The 21,267-nt window shown below is 36.2% G+C and overlaps 1 protein-coding gene across 2 annotated transcripts in view; it reads right to left on the bottom strand.

Annotated features, from left to right (window-relative positions):
• LOC115878861 overlaps positions 1–21,267 on the bottom strand; it is a 61,578-nt gene that overhangs the window by 14,560 nt on the left and 25,751 nt on the right. The window contains exon 4 of one of the 2 annotated variants that reach the window (XM_030895480.1): positions 10,050–10,263. The exons of the other annotated variant lie outside the window; for it this stretch is intronic. Within the exon in view, the coding sequence (XP_030751340.1) occupies positions 10,197–10,263 (67 nt within the window). The 3' untranslated portion in view covers positions 10,050–10,196. Of the gene's footprint in view, positions 1–10,049; positions 10,264–21,267 lie in introns of those variants that run through there. 2 annotated transcript variants of the gene reach the window in all.

Below are 21,267 nucleotides of genomic sequence, written 5' to 3'. Positions count from 1 at the left end.
GTTTTGGAATTGGTCTTAAATTGTTTCCTTTAACTTTTAGCGGGGGATGGTTAATGTCAGATTTTTTTCATTTTTTTGCGTATATTTCGAAAACTATGACATCTATGGAAAATACTTTTTATAGAAAAATCATATAAGCACAACATAAATAAATCGTAACAGGCGCTACTATCCAGATATCCATTGTTGCTGTTGGCCTGCGTCGAGAAAAACTGAACGTCCTGAACGTGTGTAGACAGATTACCAATTCTCTGACAAATACGTGCGCCAGCATATTAGCCAATGTGTAGAGGGATCCTTTATGGATTGTTTATAGGTTACCTTAAAAAAACTATTTTCAGGTATACAATTATATCAGCGACCGAGGGCAGGGATATAATCAAATCATCATTTGATGCTTCATCTTGTTAATTTCGTAGTGCACGAATATCACCTAGGTATCATCTTCCAAAGAAGAATGTCACGTTGAATATTAATAATACAGTAGGACCTCGATATTCCGAACACTTAAATTGTTATAATGTATGTATGAATTTTAAAAGGTGTATAGTATGTTTATATTTTAAACGGTGAAATTGAACAGCTTTTTATAATTGAAAGTGATTGCGAATTTTAACCATTAAGTATTCTTACATTTTTTAAAAACATCTAGAACAGTACTTTGACGTGTGGTGTTTAATGACAAAAAATGTTTTATCCCTCAATTTACGCAATGGTGTATTTCCTGAAATTGTAATATCTTCTTGGTCCGCCCATTCCAAGCATTCTTTAATGCAGACACAACTCCAGTATGTAAAATCCTAGCAGTTGCTTCCGATACTTCCAACAATTCTTCGTTTTCGTCCCCAGTCTCAATCAATGTTGTCATTGCTTGGTAACAAATTTTGTTCACATCTCTCTTCTGAAGAGTAATTTTTCAAGACTCAGGATCAAAGCCATCCAGATCTTGGCAAGAAGTTTCGTCTGGTTTGAGTAACAAGGGTTAACAGATGCTTCCAAGATTTTTAAACAATTTGAGGACACTTGTTGCCAACATTGAAACGGAAAATACAGAATTTTTATGTTTTTTTAAGGATTTCAGATAATGTGCATTCCGAATATACCTAACCTATATCCTTGTAACAGGAGCATTTTTTGTATGTTCTGGATTACGTTTTGATGCATAGGTTGAATTAAGGCTGTACTTGTTGAATTAAGGCTTGTATATAGGCGGCATGAATAATAGTGAATTTTTTGTCAATCGACTGCAGATCTTCTAGAGAATGCGATACTACATTATCAAGAAGAGCAAGTGCATTTAGTGCTAGGTTTTCTTCTGATAAATATTTTTTTACTTCGGAAATAAAATGCGCCTTTTCAGCTTGTCCAAAAAAATTGCTTTTTGTAACCCAAGATTATCGATATATAACGATGTATATAACCTGTTACTCTCATGTAACCTGTTATAGTAACCGGTTTAGCTCAAGTTTTAACTATTGCTTATTTGAATAAAAACTTAACAACTTGGAGCTTTGAAAGTATGTATGAAACATGAACTCGTTGATCATGGTTAGGGTTGGATATAATTATAGGATAAGGCTCTACTATATTGATCTTGGGTCCTTTCTGGAAGATTTACCTAGCTGGATTACTCAGGTCCCTGGACTAATTGCATTAGTTTTGGCCTTAGTCTAATACCCCTGGCAAATTAGAATTAGGTAAAAAAAGTTCCTAAGGTTTTGAATTGGTCTTGTTCCTTTACTTTTAGGGAGGTTAAATGTCAATTTTTTTTTCATTTTTTGCGTATATTGAAACTATAACACCTATGGAAGTAAATATTTTATAGAAAATACATAAGCACAGCATAAATGGGGCCTGCAACAGGCGCTACTATCCAGATATCCATTGTTGCTGTTGGCCTGCGTCGAGACAAACTGAACGTGTGTGGACAGATTACCAATTCTCTGACAAATACGTGCGCCAGCATATTAGCTACTGTGTAGAGGGGTGCTTTATGGATTGTTTATAGGTTACCTTAAAAAACTATTTTCAGGTATACAATAAAATTAGATCAGCGACCGAGGATAGGGATCCAATCAATCATCATTTGATGCTTCATCTTGTTTATTTTGTAGTTCAAGAATATCACCTAGGTATCATCTTCCAAAGAAGAATGTAGCGTTGAATATTAATAATACACGATAATCCGAACACATAAATTTTTATTATGTATGTATACAGGGTGGCGCACCTCATTCGCCTCGGCGGAAAGATACGAAAACGAAAAGATGTAGAAACAAAATATTTCCAAGTGGGTATATGTGGGGGAGGCAATGTGTACAATTTAAAATTATTTTGAAATATACAGAGTGTTTCAGAACTAAGATCCATACGAAAACTATATTTTTTCTATGGAACACCCGGTATTTTATTTCATTTTTGATCTTGGGCCCAAAAAAGGCATTTATTATAAGGGTTAAATATGTTTAAAATCATTGGTTTAAGAGATATTTAAAGATATTTGAATATGCATGCTACGCGAGAATTGATTGTTATCAATACCCTGTACATTACTTTCATAATTAATTCTTGTGCTGAGTTTAAAGGCAACGAAATAAATTTTACTGAAAAATGTTATTGCTTCCTTAAATTTATACGGGGGTACCTTAAAATTAGTTATCTATTTTAAGGATTTATTTTACATAAAAACTTTGTTATTTCAAATGCAACACCCCGTATTTTTTTTTTTAAACAAATCGAAGCCATTTAAATGCTCTTTCAAACTGTTTTAGGGTTTTCTATACCTAACTATCGAGATTTTAAATAAAAGCGATTTTTAAATAAATGGCAATCAAGATGGCTGCAGTGGCCATGACAATTTTTTGTGACAGTTAGTAACTATTCTCAAAATCGACATTATATTTCGAAAAATATATTTCGAAAACTATGACATCTATGGAAAATACTTTTATCTCTACTGGAGCAATTTTCCATAAAATATACCCTCAACTGGAGCAGAAGAAAACCCTCAGTCAGCTTGCTAACAACCCTGGTTCCCAAGCTCATTTGTGAATTTTGATCTTTAGATTTTCTGGTATATAAGTCGAACTTCAAACAGTAGCCAGATTTATCGCAAAGCATCCATACCTTGTAACTCCTTTTTATGGGCTTTTTTGGCATATATTGTTTTATTACACTTCTGCCCTAGAATTTGATCATTGATTCATCTAAGGCTAAAACTTCACTTGGTAAAAGAGCGTTTTTGAATGCCTTTTCTAAATGATCTAGCAAAGGCTGTACCTTGTAAAGGCGATCAAATTGGTCAGAATCACGGTTAGGCATAGTAGAGTTGTCGTTGATATGTAGATGCCCCAAAAGCCAACCAAATCTTTTTTGTGACATAAGGGAGCTAATATAGCTGTCATGAAGGTCAGGTGCATTGAACCAGTAATTCTTATAACTCGGCAAACGCTTAATTCCCATGAGTAAGTTTATTCCTAAGAATGCATTTATTTCATCAAACGTAGTTGCTTTGTATGTTTTTGCAGGACGCATTTGTTCCTGCTCAGCGTAAAGGTTCGTATGAAAAACCAAGTGATTTACAAAAACCTCGTCAAAAAATAGTTGAAAAAGGGAATATGGAGTTGCGTTTGAATTGGCAACTTCTTCAGGAGTACCGGTTGGCTGGACAAAAGGAAGAGTTGATTCAGGTCTTTCTGTTTTGCCCCAGATGGGTGGCTGCTGAATTATATCTGAATTTTTGTGCATTCTTGCTCGAAGCACCGATAATGGTTCATTGTCATCAGAAGAACTATCACTCACATATAAATCGTTCACGTTTGTGTTGTCACCAATAGATATGTCGTCCAATTCTGACTAATCCCCAGACGGCAAGGAGTAAGTATCAAGATTATCAAGCTCATTCTGCAACACGTCTTGGTTCATGCCCACTAAACGGAACGGCAAATAATTGTCTGACATTTCCTAAAAAATACATATTTTTTACACATACACAAAAAAAATCACTACTAGAGCGGTGGTACAAATATAGACGATATAATTAAATCAAATTTCTAGTGTTGAATATATTTTTTTAAAAAAACAACATTTTGTACTTACTTGCAAGAAAGTATTCAACACTATTTCAGGCCAAATTATAATAAATAATATATTATTCAACTCTACACACAAAATTTTTAGATAAAAAGGGTAAGTCCCTGCAAAACCTAACCAGCAAATACCAATTATTTACTGCAACAGGTTCATACCAGTCCTAACATCACGTATTTTCCTTTGCTATGTGTGGGGACACGATGTTGCGGCGGTGGTTTCAAATTTGAGCGCCTGCGACAGTCAACAAATGAATTTGAATAGGTGGTCTAAAAGATGTATCACCACATCTGTTGGGTAAAAATTTTGGTGGTCTACTTTTTGTACCTTGACTGACAGATCCTTTTTTTTAGTGTACTAATGATATTGTCGTCTAAAATTTCGGCACAGCGAAGAAGTTAGGTAACTTAAAAGCAAAAAATCATCTTTTGTCACCTGATTCGCCGATCTGGTACCATTTTTTATATGAAATATTTAACGCGATTGTGGTGTAGCCGTGCAATCACTGAAGTAAATGTGTAGCTTGTGGCAACCCTGTTGTTTGCTATATTTCGAGAACGGAGGAATAAGAGAGGGGAGGCGCTACAGCTGTTGCGAAAAGAGGTTCGCCAAATGGAGTTGTGTGCTGTACGCAGTTTTAGGAGCAGGAAAGGTTTCGACTCGAAGAAACTCACCGGCGTAACATTTCACAGGTTAGATAAACCGCGTGCAGGTCCGTAATGACCGAATTAACGAATGAACATTAATTATTAGCATTTTATGCCTCATTTTAAGTTTGTGTAGTAATGCCAAGTAATTTGTTCATTGCGATACACACGATTAATATTACACAATGATTTTACATTAGCTCAAGGCAAATTTTCATCATTGTTTGTTTTTATTATTTGAAGTTTTACTTAATCAGGTCCTGTCCAAAGAGTGCACTTTTGGCTCCGCCCAAACAACGAAGCGAGACTGTTTTTATCCTACAGAAATACGTGTAGTAGCGACTCCGCTTTCTTATTCCTCCGTGATTTCGAGCCACATTCAGAACACTGATATTGCTTACTCTCCTATTTTCCAGTCGCCAAAATTGTCTTTCTCTTCTTTTGTACTTATAATATCGCCACCATATATAAGTAACACTTACTAATAAGAGAAATGCCACGATAACAACAGTTGTTATCGTGTCCTTGTTAGCCATGGTTGTGATCCTATATTAAAAATATTTGTAAATATTACCTATATTTAAGCACTTAAATAATTATACGGGATGAGTCTTAAATAAGTGCAAATATTTGCAAAGGACTGGCAGATCTCGGTAGCCGTGCAATCACTGAAGTAAATGAGTAGCTTGTGGCAACCCTGTTGTTTGCTATATTTCGAGCCACATTCAGAACACTGATATTGCTTACTCTCCTATTTTCCAGTCGCCAAAATTGTCTTTCTCTTCTTTTGTACTTATAATATTGCCACCATATATAAGTAACACTTATTAATAAGAGAAATGCCACGATGACAACAGTTGTTATCGTGTCCTTGTTAGCCATGGTTGTGATCCTATATTAAAAATATTTGTAAATATTACCTATATTTAAGCACTTAAATAATTATACGGGATGAGTCTTAAATAAGTGCAAATATTTGCAAAGGACTGGCAGATCTCGGTAGCCGTGCAATCACTGAAGTAAATGTGTAGCTTGTGGCAACCCTGTTCTTTGCTATATTTCGAGCCACATTAGTAACACTGATATTGCTTACTCTCCTATTTTCAAATCGCCAAAATTCTCTTTTTCTTCTTTTGTACTTATAATATTGCCACCATATATAAGTAACACTTATTAATAATAGAAATGCAACGATGACTACAGTTGCTATCGTGTCCTTGTTAGCCATTAGGTTGTGATCATATATTAAAAATATTTGTAAATATTACCTATATTTAAGCACTTAAATAATTATACGGGATGAGTCTTAAATAAGTGCAAATATTTTCAAAGGACTGGCAGATCTCGGTAGCCGTGCAATTACTGAAGTAAATAAGTAGCTTGTGGCAACCCTGTTGTTTGCTATATTTCGAGCCACATTCAGAACACTGATATTGCTTACTCTCCTATTTTCAAATCGCCAAAATTCTCTTTTTCTTCTTTTGTACTTATAATATTGCCACCATATATAAATAACACTTATTAATCATAGAAATGCAACGATGACTACAGTTGCTATCGTGTCCTTGTTAGCCATTAGGTTGTGATCCTATATTAAAAATATTTGTAAATATTACCTATATTTAAGCACTTAAATAATTATACGGGATGAGTCTTAAATAAGTGCAAATATTTTCAAAGGGCTGGTAGATCTCGGTAGCCGTGCAATCACTGAAGTAAATGAGTAGCTTGTGGTAACCCTGTTGTTTGCTATATTTCGAGCCACATTCAGAACACTGATATTGCTTACTCTCCTATTTTCAAATCGCCAAAATTCTCTTTCTCATCTTTTGTACTTATAATATTGCCACCATATATAAGTAACTCTTATTAATAATAGAAATGCAACGATGACTACAGTTGCTATCGTGTCCTTGTTAGCCATTAGGTTGTGATCCTATATTAAAAATATTTGTAAATATTACCTATATTTAAGCACTTAAATAATTATACGGGATGAGTCTTAAATAAGTGCAAATATTTGCAAAGGACTGGCAGATCTCGGTAGCCGTGCAATCACTGAAGTAAATGAGTAGCTTGTGGCAACCCTGTTGTTTGCTATATTTCGAGCCACATTCAGAACACTGATATTGCTTACTCTCCTATTTTCAAATCGCCAAAATTCTCTTTCTCTTCTTTTGTACTTATAATGTTGCCACCATATATACGTAACACTTATTAATAATAGAAATGCAACGATGACTACAGTTGCTATCGTGTCCTTGTTAGCCATTAGGTATCCTATATTAAAAATATTTGTAAATATTACCTATATTTAAGCACTTAAATAATTATACGGGATGAGTCTTAAATAAGTGCAAATATTTGCAAAGGACTGGCAGATCTCGGTAGCCGTGCAATCACTGAAGTAAATGTGTAGCTTGTGGCAACCCTGTTGTTTGCTATATTTCGAGCCACATTCAGAACACTGATATTGCTTACTCTCCTATTTTCAAATCGCCAAAATTCTCTTTTTCTTCTTTTGTACTTATAATATTGCCACCATATATAAGTAACACTTATTAATCATAGAAATGCAACGATGACTACAGTTGCTATCGTGTCCTTGTTAGCCATTAGGTTGTGATCCTATATTAAAAATATTTGTAAATATTACCTATATTTAAGCACTTAAATAATTATACGGGATGAGTCTTAAATAAGTGCAAATATTTGCAAAGGACTGGCAGATCTCGGTAGCCGTGCAATCACTGAAGTAAATGAGTAGCTTGTGGCAACCCTGTTGTTTGCTATATTTCGAGCCACATTCAGAACACTGATATTGCTTACTCTCCTCCCCGCCGAATAGCGGGCATTTTCAAGTTGCCAACGAACACGTCAATTTACATATCAAGGGGGAATACTTAACTTCACAAATGAATGAAATGTATTTTATGTACATTAAAATAATGCATATCCGTGGAAAATTATGATAATGATAGTGAAATACTGGAAGGCTTACCACTATTACTTACTGGTTTTGATTGTTGGTGTGGTGGAATGGGCTTTGGCTTGAATACATTTATAGGTGGTCCAAAGACTTCTCTATTTGTTGGATATCTTCTTGGAGGCATTTCTCTTGGAGTAATGTTAATTGGTTGACAAGGCCAAGGTTGTTTTTGGTTAAAATTTGTATTAGGTACATTTTGATTGAATTGATTGTATTGATTTGGGTGATTAAATTATTGATTTTGATTATTAAATTGTTGTCTATTATTATTTTGATAGTTAGAATTGTTGTGTGGAAAATTTGTTGCGTTAGAAAAATTATTTTGATTTTGGAAATTTTGTTGTGCTGGCTTTTGATGGAAATTTTGTGTTTTGTACACCTTGTTTTGTTCGTTAGAACTGCCATAGAGCATTTCAAAATTTTCAAATTCATTTACGCACGCCATTGCATCTTCTAAGGATGTCGGTTTTTTAATGTAAAGATTGTTTCTTAAAGTTCCGCTGCAACCTGCAATAAATGTATTTAACGCGGTCTTATCATAGTGGCTTATCTGACACGTTTTCTCTAGAGGCGCTAGGCACGTATCGTTACTGATTCTTTGAATTACGTTACTTTTTAAGAGTTGTAATCTGCTGCCAAAACTTAAGAGATGTTCGTTTTTAAACGGTCGCGTTCTCGTCAATTCTTGGATTAAGCAATCTAAATCACGTCTATCTGAGAAACATTGTATTAAAGCGGCTTTTAATTTTGACCAATTGTCTAATTCCAATCTGTTTCCTATCATTATTTCGGCTTTTCCCACTAATTTGGACTGTACGCACTCAAAAACATGCTGTTTAAAATCCTCGTCTGGTACGGTAGCATATTTTAGTAAAAGTGATTCGCATTTAAATATAAAAGTATTTAATGTATTACTGTTTCCGTCAAAGGGCTTAATATTTTGTACTTTTGACTTAAAAATATCCCAATTTACAGTTCGCATATTTTCATTTTCTGAAGCACTTGTTCTCGCATTCATTTTATTTATTTCTGTATTAAGTTTTACTGTTAAATTTGATAGTCTGTCCGCTAACTCGTCTACACTCATGAACGTGCTAGTTTTTCATTTACGATCTATGAGCGTAAATTTTATTTTATTTTTATATTTATTTTTTATTATTTTTACTTAATAAAAATGTAATACTAGGTAACTTTTTCTTTGTTACTTTACTTCTAAGAATTTTTTACTTTTTGGTTTTTGTTTTTCTTAATCTAATGTCTTCGATAGACTGCTCCTATAACTATCCCTACTGATTTCCTTAAACAGAGGTATACCAAAAGGGGCAAAAAGGAAGGCACTTACTTCTTTTTGAAGTCTTTCCTGTCCTTTTCCTGGACTCCGCTCTCTGCTGTCTTCGTCGGGGTGGTTTGCGACAACTTTCTTTGCTCGTTCAGGTTTAGACAGCTAATCCGGATCGATTGCACTATCCTGTCCTTCACTTCACAAAGTTTTTGTTCGAATTTCGCGTTAAAGGGTTGAAACCGCACTTCGCGATTTACCACTGCATGTGACACTCGAAAGGGAATACACGAAATCCTACCGACTGCGCCAGTTTTGGGTTCTCAATTAACAGAGTTGTTTTTAAAAAACGATTTTATTGTTACAAACGTTCTCGACAGAGTACAGAGAGTGAAAAGTCTGCTTCGAACCGTGCAGTTCGCTTTTATATGTGACATAATGTAAAATAGGCATTCAGTATTTAATTACAATGAAATAACACTTATTTATACATATAACTTGCAGTTCGTTTTTTATATGTGACATAATGTAAAATAGGCATTCAGTATTTAATTACAATGAAATAACACTTATTTATATATATATATAACTTGGTACTATGTTTATAGAAATTTTATTGCCTAGATTATATATATATATATATATATAATAAATATAAAAAACATAAATTTGTCTGGGAGAACTAAGTAAACGATTACGAACCCTCATAACAATAAGGAATATTTATGGTGCACAAACAGATGCTTTCAATTAAAAAAACCGTTAAAATATCGTGAAACACTACTGAATATTTATGATACACAAACAGTTGATGACTAATATAAGCTACTAAAGGAATGCATCGTTCACCATGAGAGAACGGGATTTAAGGGTAGGGGGATAGTGGTCAAGGGATTTTGCAACCAAAGAATGAGGGGGATTTTGTACAAGAAATTTAAAACATTACGAGGTAGCTTGAAACGTGATTGAAAAAATTATCCATCCTATTTTTTATTAATTTTGTTGTTTGTTTTACAACTCAATTTGTTATACAAATTGATTACAAAAATAGCATTTCTCTTGTGCACTGGTTGGTCCATCAAAATGGGTTCTCCATTCCGGACGATTGTAATGTACGAAACATGGTAATTTAATCTGCAGATAAAAGTGATCTTTATAATCCATTGGTAATTTCCCCCATATATTTAGAAGTTCAATAGGATTTGCATTCTTTATTAAATACTCCAATGGTAGCAATTTCAGTTCTTCTGTGGTAAAATCTGTAAGTTGTTTTTTACCATTAATATGTGCTAACAAAATATTTGCACTCGCACAACTCATTTTAAAATACTGGTGATCTTTTTGAATTATGGTGGATTTTTGTTTGTCGGAGATTGTAAGTACTGAAACCACCAAACTTCTTTGATGCTTTTGTAGGTAGTGAATAAAAGGTTCAGTGATGGTGAATTTTCTTTGTTTTATGTCCTTATGCAAGCGAGGGGGAAGGGGGATAGCAAACGGTGGGAGGATATTGTATATTTCGGGTTGGGATCGTGGGTGGGGGGATTTTGAAACCAGAGAATGAGGGGTGTATCTATATCTTGTGCGCCAGAATCGGGTGTATCTGTATCTTGTGCGCCAGAACCGGCCTATTCTCCCTACTAATAGCAAACAAATTTTAAGGTTTTATGTCTCGGGGGTGCCGCTCAAGGTAGTGTGGAAACAAGTACAGTTAACCCCGGATATATTGAACACGTACATTATATCAAACTTTAATTTTGTTTTCGTAAAATTCGATACTTTGGGTAGTCACACGAAAAAAACCCATACAACGATTTTTATAGAGTTTTTGGTTTGTCTTCTTTAATTCTGGTCTCTACATATTTTGCACTAAAGTTCATAGAAATCGCGTTATTGACAAATAATGAAAAATAAACAGAATTTTAGCCAATTTTTCCAAGATGGCGGCCAAATCCGGGCTTTACGGGAGTGCAAATTTAATACGTACTTCTCGACACCAAACTAAACAAAATAAAACTTATTCCAGTTTGTCCGGATTTAATAATAATAATAATAATAATCGTCTTTATTGAAGAAAAAAAGATGTGTAACATTACATATATTATTACACATCATGCAACAAGGGTGGCGAAATTTAACAAAAAAAGTTATTCTTACATTTAACCACCCATAGCTGCCAGAAGATATTTGTTGAAAAATACGTTTAAAAGACAAAAAAATATGTTCTATAAACTAACAAATTAAAAAATATACATAGTTAATTCTTATACACATGGCATAATAAATAATTTTAAAAAATAAACAAAAAATACAAAACCATTATCATTCCTGTGAAGATAAAAGAAACATTTTATATTTTTTTCGCAATTGGCCAAAATTACATTGTTTAAAATCATTATCAAGGGAATTGTAACTAGTGACGGCCATATAGGTAAAACTTCTTTGAAAAAGGACGGATCTATGTTGAGGCATGGTCAGTTGATTATGGTGTCTTATATTACAATTATGCATGACATTACGAGGAATAAGTTTTTCACTCAGATATATAGGGGTGGATGTGCTACGAACTTTAAACAGAAACATGACGAAATGCAGCCTGACAGTGTTTGAAATCTTAAGCCACTTTAATTCATTAATACGAGCAGAGATATGATCGTACTTCCTCAGACCAAAAATGAAGCGACAGCAAACGTTTTGTACATACTGTAATCTGTTTTTAGAAACCAGATCCAAACATGGATAAAAAACAATATTAGCATAGTTGAAAACAGACAGTACCAGGGATTCACACAGTTTTTTTCGCATCTTAAAGTTTAAAATGTATCTATTGGAATATAATATTTTGACTCTCGTGTAAGTTGTTTGCAAAAGTTTCTTTATATGTTCTTTAAACCTAAGATGCGTGTCAATATATAGTCCCAAGTTCCTAGCGGAAGCTGAGTAGCGTAGATTTTCATTAGCTAATCTTAGTGTTATGCTTCGCTGTAAAGTTGCTCTTTTCTTCTCTGAACAAAACAAAAGAACTTCAGTTTTATTGGCATTTATTTTCAAATTGTGTTCAGTAGAATATTTTAAAATAGACTCCAAATCTAGGTTCAATAGAAGAGAAGCCGTATCAGAATTTACTGGATCAAAATAATGGAGAAGCTGCGTGTCATCGGCGTATGATTGTACGTGGGAATTAGAGACACTATCAAAAATGTCGAAGGTATATATCAGAAATAGTAGTGGTCCTAGAATGGAGCCCTGTGGGACACCCGATATTATTCTGCCGGCGGATGACAAACCACCATTTAACCTTACTCTCTGCGTTCTATCAGCAAGATACTCTCCAAGGAAAGTTTGAGACAGCTCGTCAAAACCCAAATAATGCAACTTAGCACACAGAAGATCATGGTCCAATACGTCGAACGCCTTGGAGTAATCCAAAGAAACGGACAGAACAGCCATACCCCTATCAAGAGCCCTGAAAATGTTATCTGTCAAGTTCAACATGGCTGTAGTTGTACTATGCATTTCACGAAATCCTGATTGATGAACTGGATAAAGTTTATTTCTTAAAAGAAAGTTGTTAATCTGAGCATACACTGCTCTCTCCAGTACCTTGGACATGACAGGCAACAAACTTATGGGCCGCAGATCGGTAACACTACCAGGGTATTTCACTTTCGGTATTGGGCAAACAATAGACTCCTTCCAGCATTTGGGGAAATACCCTGTTTCCAGGCAACAATTAATAATATGAGTAAGAGGATACAAGGTCGCAGGCAAACTGAGTTTCAACATGTGTAGAGTGAGATCATCACAACCTGCAGCATTAGATTTTATTTTGTATATATACCTAAGAATTGCTTCGGGAGACTCCATGGAGAAACCAAAATTTAATCCCACTCGGTACTTATTGTTCCTATAGAATGTGGTTTTATTAATACAAGTATTAGTTTTGTTAAATACGCTCAAGAAATATGTGTTCACATCTTCTGGACTATGCAATGAAGTAGAAAGATCATTAAAATTGCTTGACCCAGAGGAAACGCCCATATCTCTTAGACCCTTCCAAAGGATCCGTGCATCCCCTCGGCGCTCTAAATATTCCAAGTAACCAGACTTTTCCCTACGAACTGACCTCAGAGTGAGGTTTCTAAGATTTCTGTAATTTTCCAAGTTCTCTGGTGTGTTGTTTTTCTTATAGTTCAAAAGAGCTTTATCACGTTCGCCCATTAATAGTTTTAAAGCTGGAGTTAGCCAAGGCGCGGGCGGCTTAGTTACACGAACTGTTCTTAAAGGAACATGCAGTTCGAATAAGGATTTTAATTGAAAAGTGAGAAAATCGACTTTTTCATCGATATCTGTCATATAGTAAATGCTGTGCCATGGTACATTATGCAAATCACTATAGAATAAGACCTCATGAAATTGCTTGTAGTCTCGAAATGTAACAAATTTTAGAGGATTTTCTTGTATAGGTAACTTCATATTACAATATGTTAGTCTATGATCGCTTATATGCTGAGCATCAAGGGTACCACCAGACGCCACAATACTAGAGTCACTGACAAAAATCGGGTCGAGCAGGGAAGATCGACTATTGGAAACTCTAGTAGGTTCATCTATAACTTGAACAAAACCAAATGTATCAAAGAAATCCGATATTGGGTTTGATATATTATTGGAACACAAAAGATCAATGTTTAAATCACCCAAAACTGTAATATAGGTACATGAAGACAACATGTCTGGTAGAAATTTATCTAGAGCTTGAACACAATTCAAAACATTCATCTTAGTTCTGTAAATGACGCCTAATCCAAGACATATCCTATGGTTAATTTTAATCTTTAACCAGATATTCTCAAACCCATCCACCTGATCCTGTAAGTAAAGTCTTTCACACTTGTATACATTTTTTACATATATCCCAACACCTCCACCTCTACCAGTCAAGCGATCGCAGCGATGGAACGTGTAACCCGGAACAACACAAGAGTCAGACGCAATATGAGCACCTAGCCATGTCTCTGTTGTTGCTACAACATCAAAATTATGTTGTGTCACAATATCTGAAAAGTAATGAAATCCTGCGAAAAGAGATCTTACATTCAAATGACCAAGCCTAAACATAATTTATCTTTGATTTAAGAAGGCCCACTTTGGATTTATAAAAATTACAAATACGATCACTGGCCGAATGATCCATATCCCAATTTGTTTTGTATTTTTCATTGTGGAATTTACAGTTAGGGCAACATTTATTTATATCTGTAGTACAATTCTTACTGATATGATCACCTGCACAAAATTGACAAACAGGTTTATTTCGACAGTTTTTACTTAAGTGGCCGAATCTACAACAATTGAAACAACGGACTATATTAAAATGTTCACATACTTGGCACTTTATCCATCCAATATAAACATATCCTTTGTTCATTAGCGAACAGTAAACAGATGGAGACACATTTAATATAACATTAAGAGAAAATTTCAATGTAAAGGTCTTAACCACTTTTATGTTGTTTTCATCTTCTTCAAGTTTATTATCGTAAATTAATGATTTTATAAAACTATCGATAAGTACATCGGACGCATTGCCGGTACTACCATCACTATTTAAGTAGCTAGAAGGAACACCCTTTATCATAATTGTTGGATTTATTTTCTTTTGATCATAAACTTGATATTTCTCACCAATTGTGTTTACAAGATTTTGTTTTAATATATTAAGGTCATCCTTATCTTTACAAGCAATTAAAAATCCGTTTTTTGTAACTTTCGTATTTTTAATTTCAATATTTACTGCGCCCGGAGAACATTTCGATTTTATATCATATTCAATTTTATTTGGAGACACATTACTATCGACAGATTTAATAATTAAATAGGGCGAATTATTTGTTTTCACTACATCACTATAAGAAATGGTTGGAATGTTCGAATGTTTTTGTTCCATTCTTGTTATCATACCTTCGCCGTCGGCCAAGGTCCCGTACTTAGATTCCATATCTCCCATTCTTTTCTTTAACACTTGGATCGTATACTCTCTCTCGGCAGCTATCGTATTAATTAATTCTTTTTCTCTTGATAAGCAGTCAATTTCCTTACGCAAAATTGTACACTCGTTAGAATTATTTTCTACAGTAGTAGAACCTAGTCTTGTTCTTCGAGGCCCCTCACAGCACACACGACAACGCCAATTTTTCGAATCCACCTAAACCATTTCGAGACGTTTTCAAAACATTTTCTATGAACGAAAACACTACATGCCTGTGTCGAACACTTCAAACTACGTTTATCTACAGTTTCACAACAAATCTTGCACTTAATCTTATCGTTTTTATCGGGCTCTTTAGGCTCCTCAGACATCGCGTCCGACTCGCCCAGCATCGCGCGAAAAATTGCGAAAAATTTGCTCCCGCCATCGATGCACTTGCCGACTGGCCTATCGACGCAACTCCTCGTTTAGTTTATTAATTGTAACTTGTTTCGCTGAAAATAAAAATTTAGAAAAATAGTGCAGTAAAACAATATTGGTATTTACTTTGTGCGTACAAGTTATACAGGATATTGCGAACCTCCATCTTTAAACCTTCATTCAAGTCTTGAGTTTTATATTTTTTCGGGGTCTGTTCTTTTCCGGTGTTGAAAGTAGCTCATTTTGGTCTTTAGGCATTTTAATGCTTGAGATTAGACTGATCTTCAAGGCATCAGCAACTCTCTGTAGAGGCGATTTATTAGTTAGGCACTTGTATTTTTATAAATCAAAATATACAGTGTGTCCACGGATTGTCTTAACTATACTAGTAAACTTGTTTATTTTCGATTTTTCGGAAAAAAGTAATTTTTAGTTTTGTCAATTCTTCATTTTTTTTGCTTGTTATTTAAATATGATTGAAGTTGCGAAATAAGTGCGAAAATAAGTGCGAAATAAGTGCGAAAACTACAGGGGAATATCAGTAACAGCCACCGTGAGTAGAATATATGGAAAAATTTTGAGAAATAGGATCGAAAACGAATACCAAGAAATAGAAGCCGAAGAACAAGCAGGATTTAGAGCCGGAAGATCGACGGTGGACTACTTATTTACAGTCACTCAAGTAAAAAGAGCAATATAAACCAAGAGCTACATCTTGTGTTCGTGGACCTGCAGAAGGCATACGACAGCGTTCCCCTTGTGAGACTTTGGGAAGCTATGGAAAAAACCAATATAAATGTAGAGCTAATAAAAGCAGTAAAATCATTATATAAACAAACAAAAACTAGAATAAAAGTCGGCAAAAAGTTAACAACAGGATATAATGGAACCAAAGGTCTGAAACAAGGGTGCTGTATTTCACCAACACTGTTCAAGATATATCTCGAACAAGTTCTCAAAGGTTGGAAGCAAAAATGTAGAAATATGGGAGTACCCATTGGGGATAACATGCTCTACACACTTTGCTTCGCGGAAGATCAGGTGATCATAGCACAAGATTACGATGACATGTAAGCTTATAGAAGAATATCAGAAATGGGGACTCGAGATCAATACTAACAAAACAGAATATATGTGTATCGGAGGAGAACAACAAGATCTAATGCTAGAAGAAGGGAAGAAAATTTAGTGCTGCACAAAATACAAATATTTGGGTATGCAAATCACAAATGATGGACTGTTGGATACAGCAATTAAAGAACGAAACCAACTTGGAAGGAATACTATCACGGTATTGAATGGAATACTGTGGGACAGAAGCATAAACAACAAGAACAAAACTTTAATATACAATACCATCATAAAGAGTATAACCACGTTCAGCTGTGAAGTCTGGCCAATTAAGGAAACAACAAAACGAATGCTGGAAGCTACAGAGATGGATTTTTGGAGAAGATCAGCAGGCAAATCAAGACTCGAGCGAATAACTAATGAACGCATAAGAGAGATTATGGAAGTTAAACATACGATAGTGGACGACATAAAGAACAGTCAACTCATATGGTACGGGCATGTCCAAAGAATGGCAGAAATAAGAATCCCAAAGCAAATTATAAACTGGAAACCTGCAGGAAGAAGAAAACCGGGTAGACCGAGAAGAAGTTGGCAGGAAGGTTATCAGGACGTTTATGGAGGAAAGATCTCTCGGAGACGGTGCATGGAGAGACAGACAGGCATGGAGAGATGGCATCGGAAGACGTAGAACGTTTTAAACCGATTAATATATATATATATATATATATATATATATATATATATATATATATATATATATATATATATATATATATATATATATATATATATATATATATATATATATTATATATATATATATATATATATATATATATATAAATATATTGTCAAGAAAAATGGCCTATCCGCCAGAAATTAAAAATGTATTACTGGTTGCCTGCACAACCGCAACGTATCCGCCAGAAATTAAAAAGACTTTTCAGGCGCCATCTTTTAGTCAAGTCGAGAAGTAAGGGAATCAGACAATGGAATTGTCTGGTATGAAGAAGTACGCTTTCCGAGAATTGGGGAAATTTCGAGAAGCAGTCAATAGAGTATATAAGCCGGAGCCATCGACAACTGAGAAAGTTTTTGAAATTTGAATATACCGCGTGGAAATTGAAAATCGGACAATTTGGTGAAGGAATCTTATAAATAGTTAGTTTGTTGTGTGTTATAAGTTAGTAATTGTGTATAAAGTGAGAAAAATAAATTCGTTAAGTATTTTATTGTGAGTTTAAATTAGTGGACCCACGGAATCCGTAACAATTGGTGTCGGAAGTGCGATTCAAGAGGATTTTAAGAAGAAATTAAGTGGATTGGAAGATTTTTAGACCCAATTAGAGTATTTTTATGGTTGGTACAAGAGAACAAGCGAAGAAAATGGAAGAAGTAAGCAAATTATTGGGCGATTTTATGGAGAATATGAGAAGAGAGAAGGCAGAAGAACAAGAGAGGCTGCGAAAAGAAAAAGCAGAAGATCAAGAAAGACTCCGTAAAGAACGAGAAGAAGAGCGAGCCCGACTAGAAAAAGAGAAAGCAGAAGAACAAGAAAGACTCCGTAAAGAACGAGAAGAAGAGCGAGCCCGATTAGAAAGAGAAAAGGAAGAGGAAAAACTACGACGTCAACAAGAACAGGACCGGCTTGAGAACATTTTCGAAGATTTGAAAGTTCAACGACAACAAGAGAAACAAGAAGAACAGGACCGGCTTGAGAAAATACTGGGTAATTTGGAAATTCGTTTGGAGGAGCGACGTCAAAAAAGAAAGATAAGAAGAACAGGACCGTATTCAGAAAATTTTAGAAAATCAAGGAATTAGACAAGAACGGTTGGAGAAAATTGTTGAAGATTTAGAGCGTCGCCAGAAAGAAAAATTTGAAGATCAGGACCGTCTTAAGAAAACTTTGGAAAATCAGGAATTTCGACTACAGAAGAATTTTGAAGACCTGGAAAAACGGCAGGAAAATCAACTTCAAGAAACCGTAGAAGATCTTGAGGAACGCCTTCAGCAGAAGATAGAAAGATTGGAGATGGACCTACAGAAGACCAAGGTACAAGTAAAGACACCTGGCGTTCAAGGAACAGCGAACCTTAAGGCCCCGACCTACGATGGACAAACGACATGGACAATGTACCACCGTCAGTTTGAAGCAGCCGCCGCTGCCAACGGATGGACTGACCAGGAGAAAGCAGCGGCACTTGTCATCGCGCTGCGCGGCCCTGCCCTGGAACTGCTGCAAACTATTCCTGCAGCCCAACAGCAGGAATACGAAACCTTGGTTGCTGCATTGGACAGAAGATATGGCGATCAACATCGACGTCAACTTTACCAGGCCCAGATCAAGACACGCCTGCAGAGGTCCGGAGAGAGTCTGCAGGAATTTGAAGCAGACTTACGTCGGCTGGTACACCTAGCGTATCCTGAAGCACCGGAAGGATTTAGGGAGGAACTCGCTGCTCAGTGCTTTATCAGCGGACTGAGGGACAATGAATTACAGAGGGCGCTGCAAATATCGCGATTTTCTACCAGCAGCGAAGTACTCGTCAGGGCGCTGGAAATAGAAGCTGCATTTAGCGCCATTCCTAAACCGAAGATAGGCTCGGTAACGGTTGAGGAACAGCCAAAGAGTTCTCACATACGTTTGGAGGAGATGTTTAATAAACTATGTGAATTACTAGTGAACAAGAGAGTCAACAACACCCAGACAGAGAACCAAAGAAGATTCCAGGATATGAGGTGCTATGGATGCGGCAGGAATGGCCACATCAAACGAGATTGTCGCATCCAAATGCGATTCCATTCACCATCCAGAGAACATCGGCACATCGGAAGATCCCAGGACATAAGTTGCTATAGATGTGGCAGGAATGGCCACATCAAACGGGATTGTCGCATCCAAATGCGATTCCATTCACCATCCAGAGAACATCGGCACATCGGAAGATCCCAGGACATAAGTTGCTATAGATGTGGCAGGAATGGCCACATCAAACGGGATTGCCGCGTCCAAATGCGATTCCGTTTACCATCGAGAGAACATAGGCACCAGGAAATCAACACTAATGAGCGAGTATTGGCTGAAGAAAACAGAGCCCCTAGGATGTTTTCCGTTAGGAGTCTAGGAAAAACCGCTGACAGTTTGGTGATCAACGGGAAGGTCAATGGTAGAAGAATTCGAATGACTGTGGACACAGGCGCTATGGTATCGTTGGTGCGGACTAACTCGGTCAAGGATTGAAGATGATGCCTCTTAGAAGAAGAGTGTATTTACGTACAGTTACGGGGGAAATGGCCGTTGTACGGGGAGAGGCTTTCATAGAACTGGAGTTAGGGAATTTGAAGTTTCGGCATAGCGTTTTAGTGGCAGACATTGAAGATGATTTTATCATGGGTATGGATGTGATCAGTCAACATGGTTTTTCGTTCGATCACCATAGAAACATCCTGAAAATCGGAAATGAGGAATTTTCTGTATCTAAAGAGAAGAGACCAGGAAATATGGAAGAAAGATCATCGAAAATTGTGATGATACCTGGTGATACCAAGAAGACTGTGTTCGGGAAACTAGAGAAAACCGCTGGGTGCCGTGTAGGACGGGTACAAATTATCGACAACGACCTAGATCGACGACGAGCTACCTTGGACAAGAAAATGAAACATCGCGAAAGCACTATCAGAATAAGGAATTTTAAGCTTAGAACTGACGAACCATGGACGACGATACAATTGAGGAAAGATCAAATGGAAGATCCAGACATCGGAGCAATACTACGGCTCAAGGAAGGTAAGGGCGAGAGACCACCGTGGCAGGATATTGCGGACAGAGGGCTCGTTTTCAAAGCTCTCTGGGCTCAGTGGAATTCACTGGTTATTGAGAATGGATTGTTAAAGCGCACGTGGGAAAGTGCGGATGGCAGGACAGTAACAACTCAGTTACTGGTACCAATGAAGAAAGTTACCCAGGTATTGGAAGAAATTCACGGTGGTAAAACTGGAGCCCATCTTGGGGTAAACAAGACCTTGAGCAAGCTGAGAGATCGCTTTTACTGGGTGGATTATTGCGAAGATGTTAAGAAATGGTGTCAACGTTGTAAGATTTGCGCAGCTAGACAAGGACCAAGTACTCGATCTGGAGAAAAAATGGAACAAGATAACGTTGGACTGTCGTTCGAAAGACTCGTTAGGAAGGAAAGATTATTGGGAATTCATAAGGCCGTGAGAAGTAAGATTACGCTAGCCAGTGACCGGATGAAAGCTCGTTACGACCTCAGAGCTAATTTTACGGGATTTCAACAGGACGATAGGTATGGTTGTATAACCCACAGCGCAAGAAAGGAAGGTCCCCAAAGTTAACTCCAGCATGGGAAGGTCCTTATACAGTCATCAAGAGGATAAATGATGTGTACCGGATTCAACGCAGCCCTAGAAGTAAGATGAAAGTAGTTCATCTGGATCGATTGAAGAGATACCAGACAGGAAACCTTGATCGGGACGATCAAATTTAGAAGGGGCAATGTCAAGAAAAATGGCCTATCCGCCAGAAATTAAAAATGTATTACTGGTTGCCTGCACAACCGCAACGTATCCGCCAGAAATTAAAAGACTTTTTCAGGCGCCATCTTTTAGTCAAGTCGAGAAGTAAGGGAATCAGACAATAGAATTGTCTGGTATGAAGAAGTACGCTTTCCGAGAATTGGGGAAATTTCGAGAAGCAGTCAATAGAGTATATAAGCCGGAGCCATCGACAACTGAGACAGTTTTTGAAATTTGA

Source organism: Sitophilus oryzae, unplaced genomic scaffold (genome assembly GCF_002938485.1).
Source record: "Sitophilus oryzae breed Bouriz unplaced genomic scaffold, Soryzae_2.0 scaffold_1536_pilon_pilon, whole genome shotgun sequence".
In the NCBI taxonomy this organism is placed as follows: Eukaryota; Metazoa; Arthropoda; class Insecta; order Coleoptera; family Curculionidae; genus Sitophilus; species Sitophilus oryzae.
The sequence above is the reverse complement of the archived record's forward strand: the minus strand, read 5'-3'. Positions and strand labels throughout refer to the sequence as shown.